Source organism: Loxodonta africana, chromosome 8 (genome assembly GCF_030014295.1).
Source record: "Loxodonta africana isolate mLoxAfr1 chromosome 8, mLoxAfr1.hap2, whole genome shotgun sequence".
NCBI lineage: Eukaryota > Metazoa > Chordata > Mammalia > Proboscidea > Elephantidae > Loxodonta > Loxodonta africana.
Window position 1 is genome coordinate 58,053,914 of NC_087349.1, and position 13,570 is coordinate 58,067,483.

General features: G+C 40.0%; 1 protein-coding gene and 1 long non-coding RNA gene across 4 annotated transcripts in view; one reads left to right on the forward strand and one right to left on the reverse strand.

Annotated features, from left to right (window-relative positions):
• The window catches only part of STEAP4 (STEAP4 metalloreductase), a 30,317-nt gene extending 26,828 nt beyond the window's left edge, over positions 1-3,489 (reverse strand). Inside the window, exons 1-2 of one of the 3 annotated variants that reach the window (XM_064289961.1) lie at positions 3,340-3,489; positions 1,346-1,588 (exon numbers count right to left, since the gene is read on the reverse strand). In XM_064289961.1, the coding sequence (XP_064146031.1) occupies positions 1,346-1,421 (76 nt within the window). In that variant the 5' untranslated portion in view covers positions 1,422-1,588; positions 3,340-3,489. Of the gene's footprint in view, positions 1-4; positions 117-1,345; positions 1,589-3,339 lie in introns of those variants that run through there. The other 2 variants (XM_003407159.4, XM_023544452.2) reach the window with 2 other exon arrangements.
• Positions 1-13,570, forward strand: part of LOC135232236 (uncharacterized) — a 62,667-nt gene that overhangs the window by 21,260 nt on the left and 27,837 nt on the right. The gene's annotated exons all lie outside the window — the stretch shown is intronic.

The window sequence follows — 13,570 nt, forward strand, 5'->3', positions numbered from 1 at the left end:
CTACCTAGTTGATTAGACTGGAAATACTCCTTTTAGCAGAATATTGCATTCTTTTTGCAGTGATGTATTTCTGGAAGATAATCTTCAAAAGTACAAGCATTCTTTGTTCTCTTTTCCTTAATTTTGGAAGAAAAGATTGTTAATGTGTATAGGCCAAGTGTGTTTTCTTATCATGCATGATTTTAAGTCTTAATTATCCTTTAATTATTTACTTAATTTCATTCTTTCTAAGACTGATTTCTTCTTAACCAAAGAACAAGTGTTAATTCAAATCATTTTGGAAATGGCCTAAAAATCATTCAAGTTATCTTAAGTAGATTTAACACAGCATATGAATTACTCAGGAAGTCTTGATAATTAACTAATGATCCATTCTTTGGATTTATAAAGAAGATAGTCAAACAAGTAACTTTAGAGGCCTTGTCTTTGTCAACCTTATTTCTATTATTATCCAGCCTACCTGTATATAACCTCAGAAAAGAAAGTCACTCAGAAAACTTCCTTTTCTATAGCTGGTTCTAGATTCTTACAGTAGGAATTATGGGGAGATGTAGATGCAGAGGAAACCCTAGTGGCGTAGTGGTTAAGTGCTATGGCTGCTAACCAAGAGGCCGGCAGTTCAAATCCACCAGGTGCTCCTTGGAAACTCTATGGGGCAGTTCTACTCTGTCCTATAGGGTCACTATGAGTTGGAATCGACTCGACGGCAGTGGGTTTGGTTGTTTTTTTTTTCTGGTAGATGAAGACACCTAACAAATGACCTCTTTGGGGGAGGAAAGCCCAGAGGAAACTACAAGGTGCCTTAGCAAGTCTTCAAGCTTTGAAGGGCTATTATGTTATTGTCAGAAACTTATCAACCTTCTTAATATTTTAAAAAGAAATGATTTTTAAATAGCACCTGATAAAGTCCAAATGAATTAGGAGGAGAATTGGACGGTGAGGATCATGAAACACTGTAACATGTTCCTAGAGGTGACTGAAGAATCAGCTACTTGTTTCTGTTAGGTGCCATTGAGTCAGTTCTGACTCATAGCAACCCTATGTACAACAGAATGAAAGACCGCCCAGTCCTGCGCCATCCGCGCAATCATTGCTACGTTTGCCAGTCTGTCAGTCCAACTCATTGAGGGTCTTCCTCTTTTTCGCTGACTCTCTACTTTACCAGGAGACTGTGGTGGTGTAGTGGTTAAGAGCTATGGCTACTAACCAAAAGGTCAACAGTTTGAATCTACCAGGCACTCCTTGAAAAATCTATGAGGCAGTTCTCACTTTCCTATAGGGTTGCTATGAGTTGGAATTGACTTGCTGGCAATAAGTTTTTTGTTTGTTTGTTTGGCTACTTTACCAAGTGTGATGTCCTTCTCCAGGGACCGGTCCCTCCTAATAACATGTCCAAAGTATGTGAGATTAAGTCTCGTCATCCTTGTTTTTAAGGAGCATTCTGGCTGTACTTCTTGCAAGACAGACTTGTTCGTTCTGGCAGTCCATGGTATATTCAATATTCTTTGCCAACACCACAATTCAGAGGCATCCGTTTTTCTTTGGTCTTCCTTATTCACTGTCCAGCTTGCACATGCATATGAAGTGACTGAAAATATCATGGTTTGGGTCAGATGCACCTTAGTCCTTGAAGTAACATCTTTGCTTTTGAACAAAGCAGCAGATTGACCCAATGCAATATGTCATTTGATTTAATAATAACGGGGCAATTTACAGGTGGCCCTTAGGAGACAAGGTAATGCAGAGTGACAGCTCAGGGTTTCTTCAACTTTAAAATTCCATGACAAATAAACCTATTTTCTTAAAATTGTTTAAACAAGGCATAAGGCTGAGGGTTTTTGGTTTATTAACAGGTATATAAAATTTTATTTGGTTCCTTCTAAACAACAATTAGCAAGTTTAAGCAAGGCAGAAGTCTGGAAATCATTTTCAGATTAGGGGTCAGGCCTTGTACAGGATGGTTTCTAAACTCAAAGCGGAGTGAACTTCAGCAGAACCGTAAACGTTGCCCAATGGAGAAAGGGCTATGACCTAGTGTCTCTGTACACATGTACCATTTGCTTTACCACCTCGAAGCCTGATAAATAGTGAGTGCCTCATGCATTTTTCTGGGTCGGCTGTGCTTGCCGTGCAGGTAGCGTACACGCAGGTAGAATTTCATACCGTGCTAAATCACAGCATGCTGGAAGACTCCGGGCCTTGCAAAAAGGCCATATCTCGAAAAAGTTACTGCTTCAAATAAATGTGCCGTTTTGTAAAATTACACCTACTGTATCAGAAAAAAAATGTTCTTAGTTTAAGTGACATTTCTATAACTGCCATGTATAGGGAACTGGACATTCTCACATAGCAGGGTTGAAGAATGGTTTTGAAAGCTAAGCGTATTCTCTGAATGATAAATGTGACAGAACTCTGAGGTGCTCAAGTGGGACTTCCCCTCTAGGGGTGAGTAGTTTCTCTATAAAAATGAAACCTCTATTTTTATGAAAAAAGTAATTGCTTGGTTATACTTGTGACATTAAGGAGATATTCAATCCATTTTAGACCTGAAGGCATTTAGTCAAAGCTTTTCACCTTGTCGGAGTTGGACTTTGGGCATCATCTGGTCCAATAGTCTTTTATTTTACATATGTGGAAACTGAGGCTGACAGGTTGAGCTAGTTAAAACCATTAAAACCACAAATAGAACCCCCCACCCCCAGCCAATTCACTTTCCACTACACCAGTCCTCTTCTAAAGAAAGCTGCAAATTACCATCCAGAGAAAAAAACTACCTCCCACCTGTCTCTGGAAGAACAGGAAACTAAAACTTTATTTATTCTTTACAATAAATCCCATTTCAAACAACATTTCTCTGCTAAAGCAATTGCCAAGGAAATTTAGATCAAGCTTAAGAATGAAAGTGCTTGCAGATCTCAGACAAGTTTTCAGCTCTTGGTCAAGAAACTGCCTCAGATAGCAGACTGTGGAAATTGCCGAAGGCAATTTTTTTCCATGCTTTTTCTGACTGGCTCCACAGGTTTGCTGTTGCACAGCAGCAAGACAGAGAGAAGGAACCAAACTGCTAAATTGTCTCCTTTGGACCTCTCAGAACCCTGGTGTAGAGATGAGTGATAAAACTCCAGAAGCCAGAAGCTGGCAGAATTGCCTAACTATCACGTGATTTCCCAGAGACCGTGCAGGGGTACGGTGGGGATTTTGGGAGTAGATTCTATCCAGTGCAAGAGCACTGGGGAGTGGGGTCCTGGAAGTAGGGGCTTGGAGTAGTTGGAGGCAGAGCAGATAAGGGAGGGGGCCGGTCGTGAAAGCTACAAAGCAATAGCCAGCAATGTGACCCACCTGCGAGAGAGGCTTTTCCGAGGCGGCTATAATTCAGTGCGGTTGCTGGGCTGCTGCGTTGGTTGGGTCAGGAGGGGAGAGGGAAGTTCTCAGCGCCTCCAGGTCAGTACCGCACCTCTCAGCTCTTCACTCTCGGCCTTATATAAGAAGTGAAAGACGGGAGGGAGGGCCCGCTAGATTTCGCAAGAGAAGCGGTGGGTGAATAAAGTGTTTCCAGGAAGAATTCAAGCCGGGAATCCCGGGCAGCTGGAAGGACTAGAACTTCCTGTGCGGTTGCTGTTGCTGCTGGTGCTGCAGATGCTGCAGCTGCTCCTGGAAATGGGGTTTTAAAGGGTTTTTCCGGAGCCCTTGGGCGCTGTGTATTAGAGACAGATTGAGGCGTGAAGTTGGGGAGGAGTCTTTTCCTTGAGGAGCCCAAGACGCCCGTGAGTAGCTGGGAAAACACCACCTGTGCTACCTGTACTAGGCTTCTGGGCATTTCTCCTTTTGCCAGTTGGCACAGTTCTGAGTAAAAGGACATTTCCCTTTTCTGCCTGGAAGCCCTGGACTCTTTAAGGGTCTCAAAACTTGAATGCTCTTGAGTTTAGGGGTCTTAATTTAAGTAGGTTAAATCAAAAGACATAAACCAAGTGAGAGAAAGATGATGATGTGGATGCCTCATCACTGGAGTCCCTGGCTGGTGTAAGCTGTTAACACACTCAGCGGCTAACGGGAAAGCTGGAGATTGGAGTCTACCCAGAGGTGCCTGGGAAAAAAAGGCCTTACAGTCTGCTTCAGAAAAATCAGCCCCTGAAGACTCTGTGAAGCACAGTTCTACCTTGAGTAGGCTTGATGACAACTGGTTATATGTATATGCAATGGGTATGTCTTTCTAGGAGGAGCTCAAAATCCACAGCCATGGTAGTTTAAGATTTAAATAATCATGGTAACCTCTGGGGAAAATACCCCTTCCCTGTCATTTTCTTCAGTCTATAACATAGAGGCTTCCCAATCTGTCTCTCATTCAGCCAGCCATCTGGCCTTAAGGTCCACGGTGCGCTTGCCAAGACAGCAGATGGCCCACCTATGGAGGAGGCCTGGCCCCAGTACTTTTGCCTGGATTGCAACTCTCTGCACAGCATCTTGTGGAGTCAGCTCAGACTCCACATCTTCCAAGAGCTCTTTTCTGAGTCCCTAGTTGCAATTAATCTTTTCTTTCTCCATACAGTGTAGTTTCTGCTTCTAACCCAGCAGTTAGGGCAGTTTGCCTCTCATGACAGTCATTATTGTGTATGTGTTTCTTCCACTGGACTGCAAGCTCTGAAAATTGGCACCCTATCCACATCAGCCAGGAATTCTCTACCATACCTACTGTAGTGCTTTGCATATAATAAGCACTCAATATTTACTGCATTCATGAATGAATACATCTATTGCCAATTATTATATTTTGCAAAAAGGCCATCTGATAGTATTCTTTGGTGATGGAACAACTAAAAAAGTATTCATTGATTGTATAGCATCTAATTGTCCCAGGTTGAAGACTGACAGGGTGAAAGAAGGGTGTGTAACCTGCTGGTGTGTCCCCAGGATGCCTCAGGATTATAGGACACAGCTGTGGGGGCATCCTCCCAGTCTAGCATCTGGCCTTAAGCTTTGTGGGAACAGAAACTTGATTCTTAGCACACTGCACTTGATACAACCAGAATGCTGATTTGTTAGTTGCTACTTTTTTATTTTTTACTGGTATATAAAACAAATACTGTAGTCACCCGGCAAATACATTTGCTGAGGGCTCCAGAAAGTCTGGCCAGTGGTGTTGCTAGGGTCGTGTGGTGGGTGTGGACCACACCAGCTGACACTGTCAGAGGGGGTGATGGCAAAATGGCTGTCTCTTAAATTTTTGTGCAGTGTTTCAGCAGAAATTTATTATTTTTTTAATGAAAATATCCCTGCAGTTAGTTATAACAACAAAAATGTTTTTCGTAAGCCCAGCTTATATGTATCAATATACCTACAAGGCTAGCCTCATTGATAATTTACCTTTTGAATCTTCTAATGCACTCCAGTCAGAGCTGTCGTTATTACCCGATTACAATGACACTTCGAATCACATGGTTTCATCTGCACAGGCTATAAGCACACGCTGTTGCTTTTGTTGCTGCCAGTGTTTTTATAGTTGCTGATTTTGTCAAATTTTCTTGTGTTTTAGCTACAGTATTGTGGTAATCAGTATTTGTGAACCTGTATCACTAACTTTTTTAAGAATGGAGCAGTAATTAATGGAAAAGGAGTGATATACAAGAATTACGATTTATGAGTAGCATTAGTACAAAAATCATTATTAAGGATTCTGTATGGTCTACTATGGGAGGAGGTCCATGGCGGGGAGGTGTGGAGATGACACCATGAGTTACTGCATTGGGTGACACCAGCCCTAGTGATGCCACTGTTCCTGGCCATCACATTTTCTCCTTGTAGGCATATCCTGGAAGTCATTTTTTGCACAGAAGGCTGCACAATAAACAGGCGCTCAAAACTATACACAAGTACTTGATTCCAAGTTTTGCTGGCATCTGGCTAAGAGAGTCAGTGATGTCCATCCATCCTATGGTGACATATATGCCACCAGAAGAAGACAGCTGAGGTCTGTGGGCCAGGTCACTCTGGTTTCTGAACAGTGCTTGGATCCATTAAGAGTTGACATAATGGAGAATCATATTCCCAAATGTAGCCTCCAGCTAATAACAACAGGATCATTGCCTTATATACTTGTCGTTATTAGGTGGATGAAAAATTTTAAAACCCTGTATTTACAAGAGGCAGATATATTTCGGTTACATGAGCTCTTTCCTTTGCCAAAGGCAACAAGAGTCCCAGAAAAGGAAGATTCAATTAGTGGGATATGAAGGATGGAAAAATGTCTCTATATTAGTATTAAAGTTAAGAGGTACTTGACTTATTTATCTTGTGGTTTAAAGGTTGATTTTTTTCCCTTGGTCCTAGAAGGGCCTCAGAATTCATAACTCTCCTAGTCTTTTCTTAAAGCCTCGCTGTAGGGGAAAATTAAACTTCTGAAGATGCTGAAATCTAAATACCTGAGGATTTGCTCTTGGTAGAATTCGTCCTTTGCCCCATAGTCTTATCAACAGAACTTGAGGCAAGTCTTCCCAGAAGTTGCACACCACCAAAGAGTTCCCATTTTAGATTTCCACCTTTACTATGGCCCTGAATATTTCCTGATACCTCCTCACTTGCCAACTTGCTTTTCCAAATTGCTAGCATGGCAGAATTTAGGAAAAATGAAGTAGGCCTAAAGCTAGTGTTAATTAAATGTTACAAAATGATCAAATAAAAATTTGCCTTTTTCTATGTCATTTTTCTCCTTTTCAGGAGCCCCCTCTCTACCGTTTCAGTCCTTGGTCTCTCCTCCCTTTCCCCCAAGGCCTCTCTTCACAGTGCCCCACATCTTATTATGGAGTGGGGCTTTCAAATGTGCTGGCCCTATGTCGCATTCACCCACAGGCCTGAAGGTGACTGACTTCATCAGGAACGTGTATAAAAAATTTTAAGGTTTGCTTTCTAGATATTTTGGAAATAGAAGAAAATTAAAGGACTTTTGGAGGTGTGACTTCTTAACCCAAAGAAATGAATCTCTAATGGTGGCTATTCCTGGCATCCTGGGGGATACTTTTGAGTATGAGTGTAAGGAATGTTATATCTTTTGCTTGCCCAGAATCCAGGACCAGGACCAGGACTAAGGTGAGGTGAGTAAGGAACCTAGGGCACAAAAACTTGAGAAGCACTCACTCTCAAGGCTGACCTTGAAATAGAATGAACCTGAGAGTGTCTCCTTAAATTTTGCCCTCTTGTTCCCACACTGGCCTCATTCTAGTCCTGGCCCTGCACCACCATTTCCCCTCCTACTACCCTATTTTTATGTAAATAATATGCGCCTTCTGTGTTTGTTTGCTGCAATAGTGCCCTCCTCTGCGAGGTGCCCTCACAAGCAATGTCATGTCAATTCTCTTCTATACACTGCTATTAAAAAAAAAAAAATTTGCACAGCGCACCTATGACCCTGGGGAGGTGGGAGAGTGGAGGGGGAGTGGAGAGTGCAAACAAATGCAGAAGGTGCTCGTTATTTGCATAAAAATTTGGTAATATCTTCATTTTCCTTTGCATTTGCTCGCAGTCTCAAACTTTGTGGTGCAGGTGGAAGCGACAGCACTGCTGAGGTCCAGGAGTAGGCATGTGTCCTAGGGCTGGCCAATCAAAGCACACAGCTTCCTTTGTCTAGTGATTGGCTCAGGGATGGCATGTGACCTGAGCTGGGCCCATAGAAATCTTTCTTGGAACAACCTAGAAAAAGGCTTATCAAAATCTTAGAATGTAAACCAGGGGCACTGTAAGGGGAAATGACGTCTAAGAAAGAAGCCACTTCATTGGGTGCATCAAGTGATGAGAGGAAATAGATTTCTGAAATTATTGGAACACCATACCTAGAAAGGCCCCTGTACCTCTCTAGGTTACGTGAGTCAGTAATTTATGTAGTCTTGGTGGATATGATGGGATTGGTAATTTATGTAGTCTTGGTGGATACTATGGGATTGGGTAGGATGAGAAGAGACCTTCTCAGTCATCCTTCTGCAATCATACTGCCTCAGGTGGCTTCATCGCAATATGCAATCAGAATGAGGATGACATTTGTTGTTCAAAAAAACTTTTCTAAGTTTTCTTGTAGTAGATTTGAGACCTGGGTAACAATCAGTCTTTATAATTTAAGTTTCTCAGCCAATTCCTGGTAGATTTGGAAATGTAATTTCCTGCCTCAGAAAACATCTTTTTCTACTTCTCTTTCCTATTCTACTGGGAAGTGGGTTAATAGAAATACCTTTCTACTCCCCCACCCCAGCCCCGCTCAAATGCAAAGGGTACAGTGAAAAAACCAGGCCATTGACCTGGTCTTAACCAATTTCTAGGATTCCTGCCAACACAGACCAGGAAACAAAACCAAACAACATTATGCCACCCACCTGTATCCAAAAAAAGCATTGATGGGAAAATATACCAGACACAGACAATATTAGAGACTGCCTAGGTGATGATGTCATGAGCGACAATAAAGAATTTTAAAATAAGACATGCCCTAAATAACATGACTCTGTCAGTAGAAATTCAAGAGTAGAAGAGTTGAATGTGTGAGATGAACGAATAATAATATTTTAAAAGTCACTGCCCAAGCCTGCAAGTGGGGAGAAGTTATTTCAGGGAATTAGAAATGACAAGAAATCCCTGCCGTTTCTCATCTGGGTCTGTAACTCCCTGGGTCACAAAGTCTGTGTATTTTTGGAGGCTCCTGGGACACTGGCAAGCCTACAGACTGACCATCAACACTGGAAATCGGGAGGCAGTCGAAGCACCCCTGCTGACCTCAGTAGAGGTCACATAGCTATGATGTTATAAAGGAACATGAGATGGAGAAACATTTAGGTTGGGTTAATTTTTTGATAAATGCAGAGATGACCTTTTCATGATTCAAAACTGAGAATATGCCCTCTAGGCTCCACCCTAGTTTCCTGGTACTCAATGCTGACATGTTCAGTTTCTGGGAGAGCTATAATTCAATAATGGGTGGAAGTTACTGTCAGTCCAGTAACGGTAAAGGTAAATTCCTGTTCAGTCAATCTGTGCCTGGTGCCAGTAAAGGAAGATGAGTTGGATTTTCACAAACTTTTCCTGAAGAGGAGACAAAAAAGAAAATTAGACTGAATGTAGTTTCACCTGTTGTCCTGTTCACCTTCTAATGAAATACGTGAAATGAGTATAAAGTAGATCATAGGAGGAAAAGCAAAGGACAAGAGTATTAAAATATTAGGGCTTTTTTTTAAATGCACATTTTTGACTCTGTGCTTTTCTTCCTTCAAATTGCTTTAAAGGTAACTACATAATTTTTGCTATCATATGGGTAGGAAAACAGTATATATACCATTTCTGTTACAGTTGCAGATTATTTGCCAAACAATTGCCTTTACTACTATAGATTGCTTTAGATTATGTAAAACTTCATTTTAAAGGATTGATTAAAATGTTTAAAGAATTAATCCACAAGTGCAAAATTCAAAAGGTTTGGAAGAGGTACACTGAAAAACTTTTTACTGAGATGAGTTCCCCTCCCTGGAGGCAGCCATGTTGATAATTTATTGAAGCAACTTTTATAGATAGGTTATGCATATAAAAGCATATATATTTATTATTTATTATAGAAAATACAAGTGACAGCCTACTGGCCACATTCTTCTACATCTTTCTTTTTACATGGAACAATGTAAGTTGTAAATACTTCACAATACAGCAGTTGAAGCCATCCTGTTTAAAATTACACACATGCCTAGCTTCCTTCATTTGCACCACCTTACTCAGCTCTACTTAGTCGGCAACACTCATTGCTTCCTAACATACTGCAATTTAATATGTTTATTTTTGTTTGTCTTCCCCCTAGAATGTAAGCTCCATAAGACAAAAGTTTTTTTTTGTGGAATTTACGCCCTGCTATGTCCACTTTAAATGGTGACTGACATATCTGAGGGGCATGATAAATATTTGTTGAAGAATGCAATTATTTGAAGAAAAAATGGTGCACTTATGATAGAAACTCATAAAAGAGGAATGGAAAAATTCTTGAATCTTTGAAACCATGTGTGTCAACAAGGTATTGGCGAGGTTAAAATTGTGCTTCACCAGCTAAAGCAGAATGCTCCAACAACTGCTTCTAATGATTGCCAAACATTTTTGTGCTAAAATTGTTCAGAAAAGGCCAATGCCTCCGGCAACTTTATCTTTTACTATTCCCAGGATCCTGCCTTTCCTCCCACCCCCTGACTCCTTTTTTCATCTATAACCTTTTCATTTAATTACTTTTCCAATTTCACATCTCCTATGTGTGCAATAGCATTTTGTGAAAATACGATAGACTTCCTGGGCCTTTTTTCTGAAAGCATCCCTGTAGTGAGACATTGCTTACTAAGTCCCAGGAGATGGCAATGGTAGACAGGCTGTAGAAGGATGTCCAACATTCAATATATAGAAGGGAGGGTAGACTTTTCTCTCTTCATGTTATGGAACTGCACAGCAGCCACTGACAGAGTTTTGAGTTCTCAGAACTGGGGCATCTTTTTTGGTTTGTTTGGTTTTTTCTTTGTATAATGATTACACAAAAGAGGGATGGGGACATATACTATCAGTTGGCGTGAACAAAAATCCATTTTTATCATTAGAAAAAGGGACTGGGGAAAAACAAATGGCTTACTGTAGGACTTCCCTTTAGATGTCTGATTTGACTGGGCTGGTGGCTGTTTGGGAATTTTCTTAACTTGTTATTTCTTAGCATTTTGTAAAGCAGTGATTACGTGATAGATTTTAAACACAAGAAAGGCCACTCGTGAAAATTTACACAGGCATCCCTGGATTACAAACAAGTTCCATTCCTAAATCTGTCTTTAAGTTAATTTGTATGTAAGTTGGAACAGCTAGGTACGGTTCACATCTAACATGAGTTAGTAAAATGTTTGTCTTAGCATATAGTATATAATGTACCTTTCTATGCATAAAAAACATTAAAGAAACATGTCTGGATACATTAAGACATCTTTAACATAATAATACAGTAATAATAATTATTATCTTGACATAGATTGCAAAGTAGTGCCCTTTTGTTATTATGAACCATTGTATGTATCTCCAATTTTTAATATAATAGGCTTTACTGGGGTTGGTTCATAACTATGGGTTGTACGTAAGTCAGACATTTGTAATCCGAGGATTGCTTGTATAATTTTTTATGTTACTCAAATGTGAATTAATTAAAAGCCTAGATCAGACTATTTTAGCACTGAACTTAAATCTAGAGCTATTCATAACTTCATGCCTATTTCCCAAGCAGAGCCCTCATAAACAAGAGAAATACTTCAATTGAACACTAGAAATTTAAATAGAGAAAAAAAAAGTTTATCAAATCTTATTAAGATCCACTGACCACAAATAAAAACATTGTTTTTTGTGTGTGTGAAAGTGAATCTCTGTCAGCCCTAGTACCCCTTCCTCTTCTTCAAAGAGTAAAGCCTCATTTATCCTGAGAGAAGGGAGCCAAGGTAAACGACACCTGAGAAACCCAAACTGATTCTGTCTACCTCATGGACTTAAATCATAGGTGGGCCCTTAAGATCTTCACTCAGGGACATTTGAGTTAATTCTAAGAACTCAACGTCTGTGGTAAAGGAGGAGGGAGACAGGAAAACCCTAAAAAGGAGACTCAGGACACCATATGAAATTCTCTGGGATGATTTATTGTAGGATCAAAATAATCAGGAAACTTCGAGGGAATTATCATATGTGTAATAATATAATTAATCTTTATATTGTACGTTTTATATGACCAGAAAGAACAAAATGTTCAATGTACTCCAATAATGCAAGGAATGGTATAAACACAATTTTAATGACATTCCTATCCAAGATAATTGTAGTAAAAATTTTAAAGTCACTTTTTGATACTAATCTTTTCATCCATCCCTCTTTCCTTAGTTCCCACTCATGCGGTCTCAACAGCCAGCTTTTACTAACAACCAACATCCCCCTTTTACTACCAACTGCTCCACTTTTATTTTAAACATCTGATTTTCTGGCCATTACCTTTTGTCCACTCCACGCGTCTGTAAGTCTTACTGTGGTGGCTTGTGTGTTGCTGTGATGCCGGAAGCTATGCCACTGGTATTTCAAATAGTAGCAGGATCACCCATGGTGGACAGGTTTAAGCAAAACTTCCACATTCATACAGACTAAGATGAAGAACTTGAAAGTCTACTTCTGAAAAAATTGGCCAGTGAAAACCTTATGAATAGCAGTAGAACGTTATCTGGCATAGTGCTGGAAGATGAGCCCTTTGGTTGGAAGGCACTCAAAATGTAACTGGGTAAGGGCTGACGTATTTGGAGTAGGGGTTTCTGGACCTTCATTTACTGAGGTGGCACAAGTCAAAATGAGAAGAAACACTTGCAAACATCCATTAATAATCAAAACGTGGAATGTACAAAGTATGAATCTAGGAAAATTGGAAGTCTTCAAAAATGAAATGAACTGCATAAAGATTTTTATCCTAGGCATTGGTCAGCTGAAATGGACTGGCAATGACCATTTTGAATTGTACAATCATATGGTCTACTATGCCAGGAATGACAAATTAATAGGAATGGCATCACGTTCATCATCAAAAAGAACATTTTAAGATCAGTCATGAAGTACAGTGCTGTTAGTGATGGGATAATATCCATATGCCTACGAGGAAGACCAGTTAACACAACTATTATTCAACTTTACGCACCAACTGCTAAGGCCAAAGGTGAAGAAATTGAAGATTTTTACCAACTTCTGCAGTCTGCAATTGATCAAGCATGCACTCAAAATGCACTGATAATTATTGGTGATTGGAATGCAAAATTTGGAAACAAAGAAGAAGGATCAGTAGTTGGAAAATATGGCTTTGGTAATAGAAACGATACTGGAAATCTTATGATACAATTTTGCAAGACCAACAACTTCTTCATTGCAAATACCTTTTATCAACAACATAAGTGGTGACTATACATGTGGACCTTGCCAGACAGAATACACAGGAATCAAATCGACTACATTTGTGGAAAGAGACGATAGTAAAGCTCAGTATCATCAGTCAGAACAATGCCAGGGGCTGGCTGTGGAACAAACCATCAATTGCTAATATGCAAATTCAAGTTGAAGCTGAAGAAAATTAAAGCAAGTACGTGATAGCCAAAACACAACCTTGAGTATATTGCCCCCAAACTTAGAGACCATCTCAAGAATAGATTTGACACATTGAACACTAATGAATGAAGACCAGACAAGCTGTGGGATGACATCAAAGACAGCATACATGAAGAAAGCAAAAGTTCATTAAAAAAAGATGGGAAAGAAAGAAAAAAACAAAATGGATATCAGAAGAGACCCTGAAACATTCTCTTGAACTTAGAGTAGCTAAAGTGAACTGAAGAAATGATCAAGTAATAGAACTGAACAGAAGATTTCAAAAGTTACCTCGAGAAGACAAAGTAAAGTATTATAATGACATGTGCAAAGACCCAGAGTTAGAAAACCAAAAGGCAAGAACACGTTCGGCATTTCTCAAGCTGAAAGGACTGAAAAAAAAAATTCAAGCCTCAAGTTGCAATATTGAAGA